This window comes from Podarcis tiliguerta, assembly GCF_965153285.1.
Source record: "Podarcis tiliguerta genome assembly, chromosome: 8".
Taxonomy (NCBI): Eukaryota; Metazoa; Chordata; class Lepidosauria; order Squamata; family Lacertidae; genus Podarcis; species Podarcis tiliguerta.
Genome location: NC_139541.1, coordinates 65,197,327 through 65,216,525, shown reverse-complemented (window position 1 = coordinate 65,216,525; position 19,199 = coordinate 65,197,327). Strand labels below are relative to the sequence as shown.

At 45.1% G+C, this 19,199-nt stretch overlaps 1 protein-coding gene across 9 annotated transcripts in view; it reads right to left on the bottom strand.

Annotated features, from left to right (window-relative positions):
• PTPRU (protein tyrosine phosphatase receptor type U) overlaps window positions 1-19,199 on the bottom strand; it is a 366,315-nt gene that overhangs the window by 91,499 nt on the left and 255,617 nt on the right. For all 9 annotated transcript variants that reach the window (XM_083454725.1, XM_083454717.1, XM_083454719.1 and 6 more), the window contains exons 11-14: window positions 19,022-19,124; window positions 16,791-17,064; window positions 12,744-12,780; window positions 1,425-1,563 (exon numbers count right to left, since the gene is read on the bottom strand). In XM_083454725.1, coding sequence (XP_083310851.1) covers window positions 1,425-1,563; window positions 12,744-12,780; window positions 16,791-17,064; window positions 19,022-19,124 — 553 coding nt within the window. The remainder of the gene's footprint in view (window positions 1-1,424; window positions 1,564-12,743; window positions 12,781-16,790; window positions 17,065-19,021; window positions 19,125-19,199) is intronic.

Sequence of the window (19,199 nt, the reverse complement as noted above, 5' to 3'; positions counted from 1 at the left end):
TTACCTGAAAGATTACCTGTCCCTCTACAGACCTCTCAGGTCGCATAGAATACCCTATATGGGGAGATTCTACTAGTGTTCTTCTTTTCTGTTTATTTCTTCTTTTCCAAAATAAAATATGAGTAACAAAGAAAAATATAATGGTAACAATGAAGGTGAAAAATATCAGGTGTGTGACAAGGGGAAATTCTACTTGCACCTCTGCACCCTACAGAATATTAAGGCTGATGAGCCTTGCCACACCCATGCTGTAGAATACCCTCCCCTCTGCCATACATGAAGCAGTAACTATCAGTTGCTTCAAACCTTGACTTTTTGCACAGGTTTCCCCTGACCCATCAGACTGCATCCTGCTTCATGTTTTTGAATCCTCTGGTATTCTGTTTTATTCACTTTTAGATGCTTTTATATTCCATACTGCTGCTTTACTGTTTTCAGCTTGTGTTTTTGTTTCAGCTCATTCGTAACAGTATTTCTATACTGCCATATCATATACCAGGACGATGTACAACTTTAAATAAAATAGATTGTTTTAGTCTGTACACTGCTGAGACATTTTCGAAATATAAAGCAGTTTGAAATGTGTTTAATATAAATAGTTGCCTGTTGTTGTTGTTGTTGTTGTTAAACATTAATGCCCAGTTTCTAGCCACTGGATGTTAAAGGTTTGTCTTTTGGTTATTGCATGCAGTCCATGCTGATAAATTCATCCTCAATCCCTGCTAAAACCAGTTTAGAAACATAGAATTGGAAGGAACCACAAGGGACATCAAGTCCCCTGCAATGCAGAAATATTTTGCGCAATGTGGGGCTCGAACCCACGACCTTGAGATCAAGAGTCTCATGCTCTACTGACTGAGTCCTGCCTAGCAAAATTAACATAGGACCCATGACACCCTAAAAGACTTATGGTGGGTGGGGGACCTCTTTTTTTCTGTCCAGGGCTGCATTCCCTTAGCACACTTCCAATGGGTGCAGAATGCTGGCGGTGGGTGGGCTGTTGGGGAAAGACAAATTGCCCTTTTCAGAACTGATCGCTTGCAGGGGGCCTTTGAAATTAGGATGAGGTGTGACTGTCCACACCTGCTATTAGGCTTCTTGCATGTCTGTCCTGTCTGATCTGCCATGATCCCCTGATTGCTTTGTGCCCCTCACCCAAAGATCCCTGTTTATGGGGTCTAGAGGAAGGAGGAAGATTCTTCTAGGTTAGAACAATGGCTCACTAGGATAAGGGAGGGAGGGACACAGGTGAGTGGCCTGAGACTCTGGCTGGCTACTGCTGATGCCCTCCCTGCCTCTCCTTCCTCCAAGACCTTTCTCTTCATCTGCCAGAGCAAGGCTGCTGGGCTCCAAACGAGGTGAATTGAGCTTTGCGACCAGAGAAGCAGCGATGGCGAAGGCAGAAGGGGAAAACATTTCCTTACCCTTTCCGTATGACGACAATGATGGCCCCCAGGAGGATGATCAGCACCACCAGTCCTCCAGCGCAAATGCCCAGGATGAGGCCCATTTCCTCCGAGTGCTGGGACACTTCCAGGGGACGCTTGCTCTCTTTGCAGGCAGCTGCAGGGGATAAAAAGAAAATAGCTCTGGCCTGTTGTAGAACCATCTCCTTTCTCCTGCATATGAAATATGTGTGGAAGCTCCATTCTTTAGCTGTTGAGGTTTCTGCTCAACCCCTTCCCACAAAATATTTTTTAAAGTGGCTGAACAAAATGGCATTGAATTCCAAAAGAGAATTCCAAACATGCTTCTCTTCCTAGAACACAGGTATGGGGAACCTTTGGCTCTCATTCATTCATGACCACTGACCATACTTGCAAGGGCTGATGGGAGTTGTAGTTTAGCATCACCTGGAAGGTCAAAGGTTCTCCACTCCTGCCACAGCACTAAAACCAGGAGCTAGTCACCCAAAGAAGCTGACTAGATTGGAGACTGACAAAAGGGAAATGTTCCATGCTACATGCAATTTATTTATAGAATTCATGGCACTAGTTCATACCCTCCAACATTTCTCCAATGAAAATAGGGAAATCCCATTCCATAATGATAATTTTACTGTTTATACCTCACACATCTTACTGGGTTGCCCTAGACACTCTAGGTAGCTTCTAACACAAAAAAAAACAATAATAATAATAATAATAATAATAATAATAATAATAATAATAATAATAATAATAAAAATAATAATTCATTATTTATACCCCACCCATCTGGCTGGGTTTCCCCAGCCACTCTGGGCAGCTCCCAAAGAAATAATAATAATAATAATAATAATAATAAACCCCGTACCCTCCAATATTTCTCCAATGAAAAAGAGGAAAAGAGGGGCATTCTAGGATCAAATCAGAAACTGGGACGGCATATCTAAATCAGAGACATCCCTGTAAAATAGGGACACTTGGAGGGTCTGCTGGTGGATGGCCCAGGACAGCATCTGAGACAGGTTTATTTATTTATTCAAAATTCTTTTTCAGCATTTTATGCCCTCCCAAGAAAACTCACAAGGCAAAATACAATGCAGTCACAATCTCAAAATACACAATAAACTCCTGCAATAATTAAAACTCATGATGGATGGTGGTAACCCTACTGAAAGATATTTCTGCGTATCAGTTTCCACTGGATCTTTTGTTCTTTTTATTGAGATATATAAAAGGTCATATAAAACCAAGGAATCAAACTCAAGTTTTCTATATTATAACAATCTCCAGGATAATGTACATGAGAGTTTGGCAAAAAAAACCCAAAGGCCAAAGAGAATGGATTTTTAAGGAAATTATGAGAGCAACTCAATACTGTCAAAAGAACAGCTTTATTTAAGAAGAAAGAACAGGCCAGGGAAGAGATTGACAGACAGAGTTTGTAAAGAAGGAACAAAAAAGCTCAGGTCAAGGAATAGGCTGCATATATTTATAGAATTGGAAAATTTCAAATGGAAAGTGGTTATGTGTATGTTTCAGTATTTGGAAAGGGCTGCTAAATAGTCTGTCCAGTCAGTTATTTAGTATTCTTATATAGGTAAAGGTACCCCTGCCCGTACGGGCCAGTCGTGTCTGACTCTAGGGTTATGCGCCCATCTCACTTAAAAGGCCGGGGGCCAGTGCTGTCCGCAGACACTTCCGGGTCACGTGGCCAGCGTGACAAAGCTGCTCTGGCGAGCCAGCACCAGCGCAGCACACAGAAACGCCGTTTACCTTCCCGCTATAAAGCGGTACCTATTTATCTACTTGCACTTAGGGGTGCTTTTGAACTGCTAGGTGGGCAGGAGCTGGGACTGAAAGACGGGAGCTCTCCCCGCCGCGGGGACTCGAACCACCGACCATACGATCGGCAAGTCCTAGGCACTAAGGTTTTACCCACAGCGCCACCCGCGTCCCGATTCTTATATACTGTAGTATAAATATTTGGTATTACATGGAACAGGGAATTATAAAGGCATGCAGTTTTAAAATGTCCCTCCAGTCCCAAGACTACAAAAAGCCCAGAAGAAAATACAATATGGAGCATTAGCTATACTGCAAAGCAACAACAGAAAACCAAACTCATGGAGAAACAGAGTGAAGCAAAAGAGTATTTAAGGCACTCTTAAAGCCCTATAATGATCCCCACTGCCAATGAATTCCAGAGGTATGGAGTCATTATAGAAAAGGCCCTCTCCCCCCATTCCTGTCATCCTAGTATGTGATGAGTCATAGAATCATAGAATCATAGAGTTGGAAGAGACCACAAGGGCCATCGAGTCCAACCCCCTGCCAAGCAGGAAACACCATCAGAGCACTCCTGACATATGGTTGTCAAGCCTCTACTTAAAGACCTCCAAAGTAGGAGACTCCACCACACTCCTTGGCAGCAAATTCCACTGTCGAACAGCTCTTACTGTCAGGAAGTTCTTCCTAATGTTTAGGTGGAATCTTCTTTCTTGTAGTTTGGATCCATTGCTCCGTGTCCGCTTCTCTGGAGCAGCAGAAAACAACCTTTCTCCCTCCTCTATGTGACATCCTTTTATATATTTGAACATGGCTATCATATCACCCCTTAACCTCCTCTTCTCCAGGCTAAACATGCCCAGCTCCCTTAGCCGTTCCTCATAAGGCATCGTTTCCAGGCCTTTGACCATTTTGGTTGCCCTCCTCTGGACACGTTCCAGTTTGAGAAAAAAAATTCTAAAATTCTCCTAAAATTCTGGAGAGCTGCTGCCTGTCAAAGTAGACAGTAATGGGCTAGATGGATAAACCATCAGATTTGTGGATTTCCTGGAAACATGTGGGTAGATGCTACAGGAAAGAGGATTGGGGGCTTTTGGTTTGATCCAGCGGGTTCCTATGTACCATGAAGGCCAAGGTACTTGAAACACTTTGATAATTCATCGATTGATGGTTCTGGTACATATGGCGCAGAACTGAAGGAACATAGGAAACTGTCTTATACTGAGTCAGATCATTGTCCATCTAGATTGGTACTGTCAACACTGACTGGCAGCATCACTCCGGGGTTTCAGGCAGGAGCTTTTCTCATCCCCCCAAAGCTTGTAGACTCTCCTTCATTTGAAATTTTTAAGCAGAGGAGATGCTTTAATTGAGTTTCATTCATTTCAGGGGGGTTGGACTAGACCTACGGACTAGATTCTGTGATTCTATGATTTTATTATTCTGCAACCCCCACCCCCACCCCATTGCTCACTATTTTAAATGTCTTAAATGTTTCGATATGTCCTAAAACTGTTTTGAAATGTTTTAGTTGGTTTTAAAATGGTTTTAAACGCTGCAAATATTATGTCTTTGGTTTTGGCTGTTTGTCATCCTGTGCCCCTTTGGGCAGGAGAGAAAATTGGTGAATAAAATAAGTAAATAAGTATTGCCCTGATAAGAATTGGTAAATGCATTGATAAGCAATGATCTCCTTGAGAACACCTGAAAGCTGCTTTATAACAAAGAGGCTGAGATCACGGCTCAATAGTTGGGAACAGATCCTTGGCACCTTGAGCTGCCCTTGTGGAAAGCTAAGAGTCCTGTCTGTCTTTGTGGCCTCTACAATTAAAAGCAAGAACTATCCCACCTCCCTGGGCACATGTGAGTCCAGCCATGCCCTGCAGTATGCTGGTTACCCAGCTGAGTGGAACATGACCGAGACCAAGCCACAAAGAGGCGTGGGTGTCCTTCCTATGGCTCTGTCCGGAAAAGGCTGGGCAGAGTTTCATGGCCGCTCAAGGCACATCTTCAGCGAAGCATGCACAATGCCTGTTTAATGTTCTAGCAAACAATCCAATCTAATCCCACATGGTGTTTTGTTCCGTGTGTGTGTTTTTAAAAAAACACCAAAATGATTTTGCTTAGTTACTCGATTTAAAGAAAAATAATCCAATCAAACATATACAAGACATGCCATGTACTCCCTTCCCCCATCAATCAATCAATCAATCAATCAATCAATCCCACCTGTCCAAATAATGGACCAAGCTGTAGTTGGGACAAATTTTCCCTGTTAGCTCTGTTACACAATTTTTTTGAGATCCTTTCATGATCAATTGGAATCTAGCTGCCCCAAAGCATATTCACATGGGTGAGACATCAAATGAAGCAAACAAAAGTTGTTTTAAAATGGGGGAGGGGCTTTTTTCAGCCTGAGGGCCACATTCCTTTATGTGTAAACTTCTGGGGGCCACATGCCAGTAGAGGCTGGGGACAGAGGAATAAAGTGGGTGGGGTCACAGATGTGATTCTTAGTTTTGCACAAAAGTCTACATTTCAGCTATGCAGGAGTCAGAGCTTTCTACACACACACAAATCTCACCAACCAGGCAAGCCAGGTGGCCTATTCCAGCCAGGCAAAAGCACTTGAGGAAAGAGCAGAGTAGGGATGTCAGAGAATTCCATCAGACATGGAAATGGGAACAGAAATTGCTGCAATTTGCATGTTTGTCCAAAGTCCAGAATGCAAATCACACAAGCAATTATGAGCAGCATTCACGATTGTTGTTATTTTAATCCACAAACTTCACATAAAGAATTACGTTGTTTTCTGAATTGTCTTTTGACATTTCCTCCCCATTGAAATGCATTGTAACTAATTACATAATTAATTTGTGTTTGTTTCAACCATAGCAGGTAGCACAATGAGTTATGTAAGTTTCAGTGGAAAGAAACTGAACTGCAGCTGAATGGAAACAGCGTTGACAGAACAAAATTCGCTGCCTCCTGGCATTCCTTATGCCGAACAAGGCTGGTGAGAGGTGAAGTCTCCAGAGAAGAAGGCCCAACAGCTGGATAGACAGGCCCAGAGAGCTGTGTTAGGCCCCATGGCTTGAAGTTCCCCTGCATTTTTAAGAGTCGAGCAATAATGGCATACAAAAAGCACTGCAGAACATGCTTTGGGTTCTGACAGTGCTCATTCCATTCCCTGGTGATCTGTCTGTGATGTTGCATCTGTGGACCTTGGCAGTTTTCAGCTCTTCATTAAAACCCTGTCACTCCTGCTTACCCTCCTCCATTGCTAAGGCTTTAACTTCAGTGATGGGTGACCTTCCCCTAGTCAGGCTTGAGGGGAGAGGAGCACAAGAATATTCACCCTGAAATCAGAAAGTAGCTCATTCTCCCCGACAACCCGAAAGCCAATTCAAAGCTGTTTTAGATACTGGTGTTCCCCCTAAGATTTCCTTGAGAGCATGGTGTCGTCCAGTCCCTCCTGCAACCTGTCTTTGAAAGTCCCAACAGCCCTCACTTTCACCCACTCACTGCCTCCTCCCAAAGAGCCACGCATGCCTCTCTTGCTGCTTTTGTTCTGCTGGCACGCTGTGTCCAAGGAACACTAAGTGTTGTGGCTTTCTCATTGCTATTAACACACAACAGTAGCACTGGGAAGGTTACAGTTCCCAGGGCTCCAGGCAAGGGCGCTGACTTGCCCCTCACATTGTGGGGGCACATCACACGACACATCATGTTACATGTCATGTGACAAGTCATCATCCCCACCTAGCACTGGGCCAGGACACGCAGGTATGCCGCTGCCGCAATGCCAGCACTTGGCCTCCTCTCTGCACAACATTGAGCAGGGCCACATGGTTTGTGGGGAACCCAGCCCCCTCCTTGAAAAATTAGGGAAGGCTGAAGACCCCTCGGTCCCCACCACATGGTGCACCTGGCTAGGGCCATTGTTCAGGGATAGCCATGGGGGTTGGAGTGGAAAGTGTTTTGTCCCTCCCCCTTATGTTAGTAGTAGGAAGGAGCAGCAGCAATAAGAAGAAGAAATGTGTTCCCATTTCTGGAAACCACAGGTCGTGAAGATCGCCCTTGTGCTTGAATCCAGCCACTGTGAGAACAGCATGCTGGACTTGATGGGCCATTGGCACAGTGCTGGTGAAAAACTAACCACCCACCATCTTAAAGTGCCCAGAAGCACTTGTTTGAGTTTTAATATGCACATAACCAACAGTTCTTACCAATAGATTGTGGGTGGGGTGGAGTAAATCCTGGTAGCTGGAATTTGTCGTGCCCCCCCCCCCGGCAAAGCAGCCTGAATTAGTATATTCAAATTTATTTGAGTGTTCTATGCCTCCCCTACTTTATGTGCCTGGCAAGGCCCGGATCCTTGCACCCGACGCGTAGCCATGGCAGCATGCCAAGCATCAGAGATGAGAGTGAGGAGCGGATGAAAGAAACATTCCTCCGTTCTTTGGACTAGTGATAGAAAGGGACCTGAAGCTCAGGAGCAGGTTGTCCAGAGGCAAGATGAAAGGGAATTGCAATCTAAGGAACGGGCAAACATTTGGAGGCCATGATACTGATTGTGCATTGTGGAGAGCATTATGAAGCACGCTTCTTAATGTCCAAAGCACCCTTGAAGCAAGTTCAGCTGCATCAGTGTTGACCCTTGGTTCAAGTCCCTTCTTTGACTCTGTGGAATCAATGGAAACCAGTCTGGGTGATCCCATGGTGAAATGTTGTCCAGGCCCAGAAACTTCCAAGAGGGATCTTTCATAGAGATTCAAGCCTTCAACAGACAGGCTGATAATGACCGGTCTCTGGATTTACTGTTGCTTTATATTTTATTTGGTATCCTGGTATTGTTTTTCCCATGCTTGTAGCTGAAGGAAGGAGTCAAGCTTTCTTGGTTGACCAATAAACTAAGCTGAAACTAATACTGTGTGTATGCTCGTGTGACTTCCACAGTACATTTGCTCCCAGCAAGCCTCTGCCAGTTTGATTCATGTGCATAACTCCAGATAGCTCTGGTTCTGCATTCCAGAAAATGCCACCCTGTGCTCCACACACATATCATTTACTCGGTTTAAAAAAGATGCTCTGCTATCCCAATTTAACAGATCAATGGACAGGGCAGGACATGATTACAGACAAACACAGAAAGAGGCGTGGAAGGCCTCCTTCTCCTCCAATCCCACAGAGGAACCTCCATCTGCCCAGTTGCTGTGTTGTGAACCATAAAGAGAAATTAACAAGAGGGCTGTAGCCTTGAAGTACCACCCTGTGCACATTTATAAGTCCCAATGTGGTCTGTCATTGACAACAGATTGATTTAAAAGCAGGATAAAAAGTTGCCAAACACAATAAAACACCTGCAACAGTTTTAAAAGGAGCAGGGGAAATGTCCCAAGACTAAGGGCCATGGCCTGCTAAATTCTACTCAGAGTAAACCCATTTAAATCAATGGACGTAAAATAGTCACGTCTATTCATTTCAGTGGGTCTCTTCTGAGTAGGGCTAACACTGCATGCAACCCAAAGTTACAGTCCCCCCAAGAAAATGAGTCCCATTATCCTCACCCAGCAATCTTAACAATCCCAAATTGTACGCTGCTGGAAATTTATTCTGCATTTGGGGGTGGGGGTCGAGAAGGAGCTTCTTTTGAAATTTTCAAAGAAAGCTATATTGAATAAAACAAATTTTGTATTATTACAAATGACTATAAGGAAGATTTCCAGGACCACTTTTCATTAATCATAATAACAAAGGAGGCTTGGAGAAGCACTCTCAGCTAATCAAGGAGAAGCACTCAAACACTGGCCACATTCACACCATGTATTTAAAGCAGCATTAGACCACTACAAACAGTCATGGCTTCCCCCAAAAAATCCTGGGAGCTGTAGTTTGTTTAGAGTGCTGGGAGTTGTTAAGAAGTCCCTGTTCCTTTTACAAAGTTACAATTCTCAGAGTGGTTTTGTTATGTACTGAGTTGAATAGGATCCAAAATGCAGCAGTCTGATTGGTCCTAGAACAATAGGATTCAGAATGCAACAGTCTGATTGGTCCACAGGAGCCCCCCAATTGTGGCCATTTTTCACTTCTCACTGAGACACAATTTTTAACTTGCTTTACTGTGGATTTATTCCTGCCTATGATTTTGGACCTTTGCAGTGGTGTTATCCATTTGGAAAACTGCAATCAGGGCCTTGAAATCCTTTTGAGGTGTTATCATCTGAAGAAGATTTGGCAATCCATGACCTTATCCGGAAGCCTATTGTGAGCTGCTTAGAGCACCCTTCAATACGGTAATAATAATTTGCTTTTTGTAAGCCTTGCTGAAACGTACTCTTTGCAAGTGTAATGATACTTGTCAGTTGCTTAGAGCGTTCTTTAATATGATTCTTGTGCTATGTGGGTCTTTGTAAGCCTTGCAGAAATGCACATTTTGCAATTGTGATAATACGCTGCCTATTTTATTGTAACTTCTTTTCACCAATACATGGCTGTTACATTTGTGCACATATAGCTATGTCCGTTTTTCATTTCTTACTGTACTACAATTTTTAACTTGCTTTATTAAGGGCTTAGTCCTCCCATCCCCTCTCTGTCCCTGAATCCAAAAGGGAGCAAAACATATTAGCCAAGTGCAAGGAATTTTATTAAACACATGGGAGGCCCTGAAGTTCAATCTCAGTGAAAGGCTGAGCATTTGGCTATTTGCTGAAATTCCAGGATCCAGAGAGAGATAGAGAGAGAACAACCCAGAAATATCTCCTTGAAGAGTCACTCGTGGTGACCACCAGCTACACAATTTTTTCCTGGATAATATTGCCAGCCACCATTGTAAAATACCAAACATGTCCAGAACACATGGCAGACCAAATCAATTGTTCATGTTCTCAGCTTTGAAAATATGTCAGCAAGGTTGAAAGGGCCCCCAATCCAGGGCACAACAAATTTGCTCTCCTACAAGATCCGTTATTCTTTACTCAGTCTTGTTGTTTTTAACCCAAAACAAATGTTTCAGTTGTGCAGCAGCTGAGGACAATGGATTATCCAGATGCCAGGGAGAAAATTCATTTCCTATTTAGACCCTGAACATGTTGCTAGGGGGAAGAAAAACATCTACACAAATGACTCGATTTGCTGAGCATCTACATTTCTATTTGTTTTAGAAAAAATGTGATTTAGGCTTAGATGAGGGATGTGTGAGAAAATCCACAGAGTGATTCTATAGAATTCCTGCAGAGGAACTTTGCAGTGAAATCTGTTATCTGAATGTTTTGCCATGAACTTTGGCAGAGAATTTAAATTGACTCTCACTGTTTATGTTTCATGCTGCAGGTGTGCATGACCTACACTCACTGTGTATACAGCAGCTGAAGACTACAAATGTGATGGTGCAGTGAAACTTTCATTTACGCCACAAACCTATGGGCTGCCATATTTTGAAGATCAAAAAAGAGGGCACATCTGCTGACTTCTGCTTTTAACTATGGATCGCTATGATGACTCTCATTTTACATACTCATGAAAAAGAGGATGTGTCCTGGAAAAAGAGGACATATGGCAACCAATGTCTACTCAGAAGTAAGTATTACTGAGTTCAATGAGACTTACTCCCAAGTATGTGTATTAAGGATCACAGCCTATAAACTATGCGTGCATGCTTACTAAAATTGTAGATACAAAGCATGATGGCACAAGCTCTGCCTCCACTCCATTTTGGAAAATTAAATCCCAAATTCTGCTTAAGGGAAACTTATTTCTGCTACAACCCATATCTTGAGAGGACAAGCCCACAGGTGGTCCTTTCTGCACAATATAGGAATTGTGCCTTTGGTGTTATGGAAAACTGGTGTGGACAGTGCCGGATTTACGTATAAGCTAAACAAACTACAGCTTAGGGCCCCACCCTCTTGGGAGTCCCCCCCCCCCAAAAAAAAATAATGAAAGAAAAAAAACTGGATGTACATTTCCAAAATATAAGATAAAAAACAAATAAAATAAAATCTACATACAGCAACAGTGTTTTGTGCTGTGTAGCCTCCTGATACCTATTAGGTCCATAAATTACCATATAGCATATATTCAACACAAAAAAACAGCGACAATTTGTTGTTGACAAAGGACAGCTGGACATATAAAGGGCCCCATTACCTTCAGTAGCTTAGGGCCTCATCAACCCTCCCTTATTTGGCGGGAAACTCCCTTATCCCAGCGCCGTGTCCCGCTGCTGTCCCTTATTGATGATGTCCCTTAAATTTCCTGGGTGTCAAAGGAAGCAGCTCCTCTCCCTCCCTCTCTGCCGGCCAGGGAGGAGGGAGGCTCCCACTGTGTTGCTTGGCTGCCCGGCCCGCCCCCTCCGGCCTCCTCTCACCAGCCTCGGCCTCCGGGAGACCCTCCCCGCCGGGTCTGGCAGGAGACTCGGGCCCTTCCGCCACCATCCTCCTCGCAGCCACTGAACTGAGCATCTCTGCCTGGGGCCTTCCCTCTGCCAGTCGCCGCCGCCGCTCCCGCTAGGCCGTACTGCAGCTGCGCCGCCGAAGGACCCAGATGAGATGGGCAGCCTGGCGCAGCCTATGAATTGCTGAGGAGCCTTGAGAGGAGAGCGAGGGCAACCATAGAGAAAGCAGTTCAGAGAGAGGAGGAGGAGGCGGCGGAGGCACGGGCAGGTGTTCCAAGGGCTAGCCATAGAGGGGGGAAGTGGAGGAAGGACCGCAAGTGCTTCTCCCATAGATTTGTAGTGGTAGACTAGCATAGATGGTCTTCTTTGCGGGTTTACTTTGGGCGCTATTTTTTCCCCCTCCCTTGCTCCCGCCCCGCCTGATGGAACTGAGAGCTGCAGATGGAGCACGAGAGAAAAGATACAGAACTGCAGCAGCATCTTCGTAGCTTGGACTTTGTTTTGCACGAAAAGTGGTTGCTGCTTGTAGTTATTTAATTGCAGTGTTTCATCAGCTGGTATCTTGAGCAGCAACCTCTGGAAACGAAGGGCTAAAAACTGGTGCTGCTCTCCCAAATTATCTGGTCCCTTTTAACTTCGTATTTCAGCCTGGTTGACTAAAATCCCTTATTTTGGCTGCTGATCCCTTATTTTCGAGGCTGCTGGTCCCTTATTTTCAAATCTGTAAGTTGACAGCTATTCTCATCAAACCTAAATCTGGCCCTAGATGTGGAAATGCGACGAACTGAACTTATGATTGTAAAAAATGGGAAACTGAGAGAAACCGACGTTTACAGATTTGCCCACCCCTACCTGAGCCATTCCCTAACAACACCCCTGGGTATTTCCTGGCTCAGATGACAACATAACTCCATCTGCCTCAAGGAAGGATGGGATGGAGATTTCAGGCAGCAAAATATCATGGGCTGGCTCTCCAACTCTTGTCTGGCTCGCCGGCAGCCACTTTGTTGCAAACCGCTAACCTATGGAAGTAAAACTAGTGCATGTCACTCAACAAGAGGGCGCAAATCAGAAAGGCCATTTGACAATAGACGGGGATAATATAGGCAAAGCACAATTAGAAGAATGATTACCTTTCCGGGCTATTCGGATGCAATTCAGCCTCGTTTCCTAACAGGGAAGAAAAGAGAGAGTCAGGTTTTACTGGTCCGTGAAGCCTGGTTTTTCTTTCCTTTTCTTTTAACAACTCTGCTTCAAAAGTGGGAAGGGAAAACAACACTCTGTCAAAGCTTTATGCAAACTTACTCTGTATTTTTACAATGAATATTGTTCTGCCTGCTTGCATCCCATCACAGTTATTCCACCAGAATGCAATATATGCAGTCTTTTAAATAAATAGCAATATGAACATGAAAAACCCCATTTTACAACCAACATACTCACACACACCACACAACATGGCGTGTGCAAGGTCGCCATGCCCCCCCAGCCCCGTCAGTGAAAATTTGGGGGGCCCCTGGGTCCCTGGCCACCCGTACCTCCAATGGCCCCCCTGATGTTGGTTATGGCTTATGGGAGCTGAAGCCCTACAATATCTGTAGGAAAACAGGTTCCCCATACCCAATTTAAAAGCTGGTTCTTAAATCGTAATGATGCCATTTGCAGTGACTCGCAAAGCTTGCACAGGAATTTGCTCCATAGCATTGAATTCCTTTAGATTTATGGCCTATGGATAGAAATGAATACACCATACTATTCCGTGTACAGCATAAGATGACATTGTTTCCTTAAAAATTATGTTAAAAATTGGGGGTCACGAGCTGGAGGCAGTCAGTGGCTATTTGGTGTGTTATTTGTTGCTGTGGCCAGGGCTGGTGTTTTTTGGCTGTTGCTACTCTGAGCTACACCCCCCCCCAAAAAAAGCTCAGTAACTATGGGCAATCCCCCACCAAAAAACTCAACAACTCTGAGCAATCTCCCCCCATTTTCTTCATTTGGAGTCCCCCAAAATAGGGGGCGTCTTATACACAGAGGCGTGTTATATACGAAAGAATATGGTAACCTCTCAGGTTGATAGAGAGCCATCTCACTTGCCCAGCTGAAAAACTATTTTGTTCCTCACTTTTCTTTTCTTTCCTGCACTGCCTGTCTCCTCCCTCTCTATCTCGCCTGCCCAGTGGGATTCCTCAAGCACCCCCCTGCATTGCCTGCCCGCCTGCCAAAATGCCATGCTAATAACACAATCACTGCAGATGGAAGAATGAAAATGAAACAAATGGGCATCATTTTCCTTAATGTGCATAATCTATATCTACTCATTATGTTAGGATTCCTTGTTGTGCCATTTGGGATATTTGGATGCTGGGTGCATGAGAACCAGAGCGCAGCAATAAGGAGGAGGCTGGAAAGAACCTCAGCTGGGGCATAAAGCTTTCCAAGACATCCTCCCCTGCCTGCTCACACAGGCAGCTATTCTATTCTCCCTGCAGCTGGACTGTGAAATTAACAGCTTCTGTCAATCATTACCAACCTGGGGTCATTACAGTTCTAAGAATTCAACCGGCACTCCACATATACCAGTATCCTGCTTCCCACAGTGACTAAGTCAGATGTCTTTGGGATGGCCACAAGCAAGGCATGGATGCAACAATGCTATTACCAGCAATTAGTGCTCAATAGCACAAAGGAGACATGCAACAAAATGTTGCCTCCAAGCCACAGTGTTCCTGTTCAGAAGTCCAGGCAGCTAACCATGCCCTTCTCTAGGACTAAGGAGTTCATGGAGGCCATTCCAAGGTTTAGTGGCTACTGAGCACACTCAATCTATATTGTCTCCCTGCTCCCCTTCTTTGTTTCTTTGTTCAGAGAGCATTTTTTAAAAAATATATCAAGACATTTTGGGGCATGTCAACATGTCCACCTAGTTTCTGGGTAAGGGTTATAGCTCAGAGCTGAAGCATCTGGCTTGCAAGCAGAAGGACTCAGGTTCAATTCCCAGCATCTCCAGGTAGAGTTCAGAAAAAACTCCTACCTGAAATCCTGGAGAGCTGCTGCCAGTCAGTGTAGACAATACTGAGCTAGATAGATCAATGGTCTGACTTGGTATAAGGCAGATTCCTATGTTCTTACGATTCTGAGTGGCCCCATTTGGCTCCATTCTTATTGGCACTCACTACCCAAGATTGCAATTAGAGGAACTGCTTCTGAACCTGGAGGTTTCGTTTACCTAGCTAACAGCCTCCAATGGACTTAGGTTGCATACATTTAAAACACAGAGACACACCTTGAAAGAATCCTGGGAGCTGCAGTTACCCCTCACAGAGCTATAACTCCCAGCACCCTTAACAAACTACAATTCTCAGAATTTTTTTTTATTATTATTTTTTAGGGGAGAGGTGTTTAAAATTTATGGTGTATATACTGCTTCATTCTCCATGAATTTGTCTAACCCTGTTTTTAAACTAACATCACTACATCTGTAGCACTGATAATTGCGCATTGTTCATAGAAGCACTTTCTCTGGTCTGTTCTTAAAACTGCTCTCATCAATTTAATTGGGCAACCCTGAGTTCTTGTATTATGGATAAGGTGGAGGGAGGGGAGAGAGACTTTTTTTCTCGTCCACTTTCTCTACATAGTGCATAATTTTAGAAACCTCTATCATGTATGCCCCCAGTGATCTCTCCCCTCCCAAAACTAAAAAACAAACAAAACCCAAATGCTTTTAGTGGGTGTAGCCTGGAGGAGGCATAAAAGTCCTCAATCTTCTCCCAACATTGGTTGTAGCAAGTAGCTCTTTTGGAGCTGTCCGTGGTCCTGTAACATTTGAATTTCCTTGCTTCCAGAAAATAACACAGAACATGGACCCAGAATGTCCTGGGTTCAATCCACGGCATCTCTAATTGAAATGATCAGTTAGCAAGCATGTAGTGGGAAACAGTCTGAGGCTGAGACCCTTGAGAGATGCTGTTCATCAAAGCAGACAACCCTGGGCTCCATGGACAAAATATCTGAACTGGTCAAAGGCAGCTTCCTGTATTTGAATTGATGGATTTACATTTAATGGCAACCCTTCCCACTTCTTTGCCAGCTCTCTCTGGCAGCACACACTCCTTCATGTGGCTCTACAGCCTTCGACTTCTATACATTGCCTGCCCACTTCTGCACCCCCAGTGGCTCAGATGGAAGCTGCAAAAATGTGTCAAGTCAAGGCATCAAGGATCCTCTGGAGGATGCCCCCCGTTGTTCCAGCAGTCACCTTGAAAGAGATTTGCCCAGACGTGGAACAGAACCTCGGGTTAGTCAGATCAGATTTGTCTCTGCAATGAAAGCTGGGCTGTTGAAGCCAGGCCAAGCTTGATCGTCTTGCAGATTAGGACAGAACAGCCCACTGGGACAGCTGCAGGGGACAGGCCTGGAGTCCTTGGAGGACATCTCCTAATGTTAGCAGATGCAAGGAGTCGCTTCAAGAAAGGGTGTCAAATGAATTGTCTCTTGCTGAGATGCCTGAGCAAGATCTCCACCCTTCTCCCTCTGTAGACAGCCTGAAGAAAATCCATGTATTCTCATTTCCAGTGGTGGAGTCTGATGATTTTTAGACTTTGGACTTAACAGTCTTACATACTCTCTACCCCATCACCACCACCATTCCAAAGATGGCAAAGGGGGAAGGACCACAGCTAAGCATCAGAAGGTCTCCTGCTGATTCTGCTGCCCCCAACTCCTGCCCTGATGGCACCGCTGTTCACTTCCTTGCTAGAAAAGGCAAGGATGTCTCTCAGGTCCAGGCAGGAAGAAGCAGAAGCAGCTGAGATTGGACATTAATGACACACAGACACAGGAAAGGGGGTGTAGCTCAGTGGTGCAGTGCAGGCTAGTCTATTAGGCGAATGGGACACTATACCACCAGCCACCATTGCAGTGATGATGCACTAGTTTTGCCCTTGTGAAATGCAAGGTCCAATCCTCAGCATGATTGATTTCTAAAAAAAAATCCCAGGGGGCTGAGCTGGCCCCAGAAAATCAGGTTAGGATCAGTCAGTGTGAGCTCCCCACTTTAAGTTCCAGCTGATCTGGAAGCAGCAGTGCCTTCTTGGTGGTAGTCCCAGAGCTCCAAAATTTCCAGAGGTTATGAAAGGCTATCAGCTGATCACATTTTAATCCAACACATTGCTACTCACCCCTTTGAGATGGCTCATGGCCTGGAAGTAGATGAGATAGGCCTTCTTGGGCTCCAGCGGTGGATTCCAGTAGCCGCTGTAGGTTTGGTTGTCCCCTACCGTGAAGGGCTTGGCTTCTGTGAGGCTGCTGGGGGGCAGCTCGGCTCCAAAGTAATGAACTGAGCCACGGGACATGGCGTCGTCAAAGGTTAGGGGCACCGGAAAGCATTCCTGGCCCCCCACCTCCCGCTTGACCTTCCTAGGCCTGTCTTCTTCCACAACGACTTGGTATGTGCTGGGGACACAGTCCGAGGAAGCAGGTTGGAGAGAGAAAGAGAACAGAAAGGGGTGAAATCAGATGGTTTCACAGAATCATAGAACTGTAGAGTTGGAAGGGACCCTGAGGATCATCTAGTCCAACCCCCTGCAATGCAGGAATATGCAGCTGTCCCATACGGGGATCAAACTTGGAACCTTGGTATTATCAGCACAAAGGATCTAACCAGCTGAGGCATCCAGGCTGAAATAAATCAGAATGCTTTGAGATTAAGGGGGTTGGCACCTGCACTTACAGCTGCCTTTTCAAACCCTTGGAGAACAATCCAACCAAAGAATTCCAGGAACTGTAGTCTTGTTGAGGGTGTTGGGAATCATAGCTCTGTGAGAGGTAAGCTACGATTCCCAGGATTCTTTGGGGGGAGCCATGTAGAGTCAAGTGTACAGTCATGGGAGTTTGTGGCTTGCCAATGCCCGTCAATGCTGGAGTCTACTGGTGATACCATCATCCTGCAGACACTGGATTACAAATGTTCAGCCTTACTGGCAGAAGATCTAGTGGGTTTCAAGTAACTCCTGGAAGCAGAGGTGCCGCCATCCCCTTTCCCCGCATGATGATCATTTATTTAACAACATTTCTATGCTGCCCGATTTTGTAAGAAACAGGAATAGCTAGCAAAGGGAGGTGATGCATGGCTTGGCTAAGGAGTCTTAGAAGAGGCGGCTGCCAGACTTAAGGCACAGAGCTTTGAGGATGATGCACTCGCGTTTCCTTGCTGCCAAAGTCAAGGGAAGAGGATTCCATCCAGCAGGTGCACATGGGATGCAAAGACACTTGCTCAAGACATTCAAACAAGAGCCGCAGGAAATCCACAGAGACTCTCTCTCTCTCCCTCCCTCCCTCCCTCTCCCTCTCCCTTTCTCCAGACTCCACGGCTGTGACCTGCAGGCCAAGCGCAGCTGATCTCACACACACACACACATCAGGCCTGGCTGCCTGTAGGTTATATATAATTAAAGATGCCAAGTCAGAGGCACTATTTGTAACTTTCTCTACCCTTCAGCCAAGAGCAGAAAGGCAAATAACAGTGTGTCAGAAGGGACTGTTTAAATGCCCCAAAGCATTCACGGGCAGGTTTCGTGCTGTGGCACAGACCGTGTTAAAACCAGCGCTTTTCAAAAGGGATGCATTAACTCAACAGGCAAACCTTTGCTATCTTTGGAAAAGACAGGTGCTTAGGGTGGGGAGGCATGTGTGTTCAGTGGGTGAATCAAATCTCGCTCGCCAATTCTCAGCATGAAAGTCTAATGACAAAGATGGCAAAAAGGAATGCTGCCAGCCATATCCCTCACATTTCCATTCTTGCTCTGGTTGTGGATGGCTCTCAATCGGATGTGTAGTAGTCTGGGGTTGCAGGGGGTCAAAGACATGTTACTATTTCTGCAGCATGGTCCCTGGAAAGTGAACCGTATGGTTTCAGTATTCCTAAATGGAGCACACAGAACAGCTCCTCCTTGGAGTTCCTCCCAGCTGCCTTCTTCAGAGTGACTCTACGAGCCAATCCTCAGTTACTGACTCACCTCCTTTCACTATGATTGGCTCCTATAAGCCAATAAGTGTGAGGAGATTCCTCCCTAGAGGCTAAAAAGCTCCTTTTCCTGTTACATACAATAGAACTTCAAGGAAAGCAGAAGTTGAGTTACCTTGGAAGAAGAAACGAGAGCACTCTAAACTGGGTAAATGACATGGGGGGATGGGAAGGATTAAGCCCTTTGCTAGTACCACAGTCATGACCCAAATCCAACCCACCTCTGGAACTGCAATTAATATTTATTTTAAAAGCAAGGAGGAGGGGAGAGAGAAAGCACCAGCAGGAAAAGGACAATCCCCCTTCCCTTTCATAAATGAAGTTTTGTTGTCTCAAAACTGAATGGTGGTATGCATGAGTCCCTTGAGTAGATGGGCTTTCCTGTACCTGATAGGGGCACCTCTGCCCTGCGCTGGCCTCAGCAGAATGGTGATGGTGCTCTCTGACTCTCCCAGAGGGGAGGGCATGTCCCCATAATCGAAGCTAGGAGCTAAAAAGGAAAACAAAAGGCAGTGGTCAGAAAGGATATAAGCTCAAGAAGGACAATCTTGGGGCTGTTGTGACT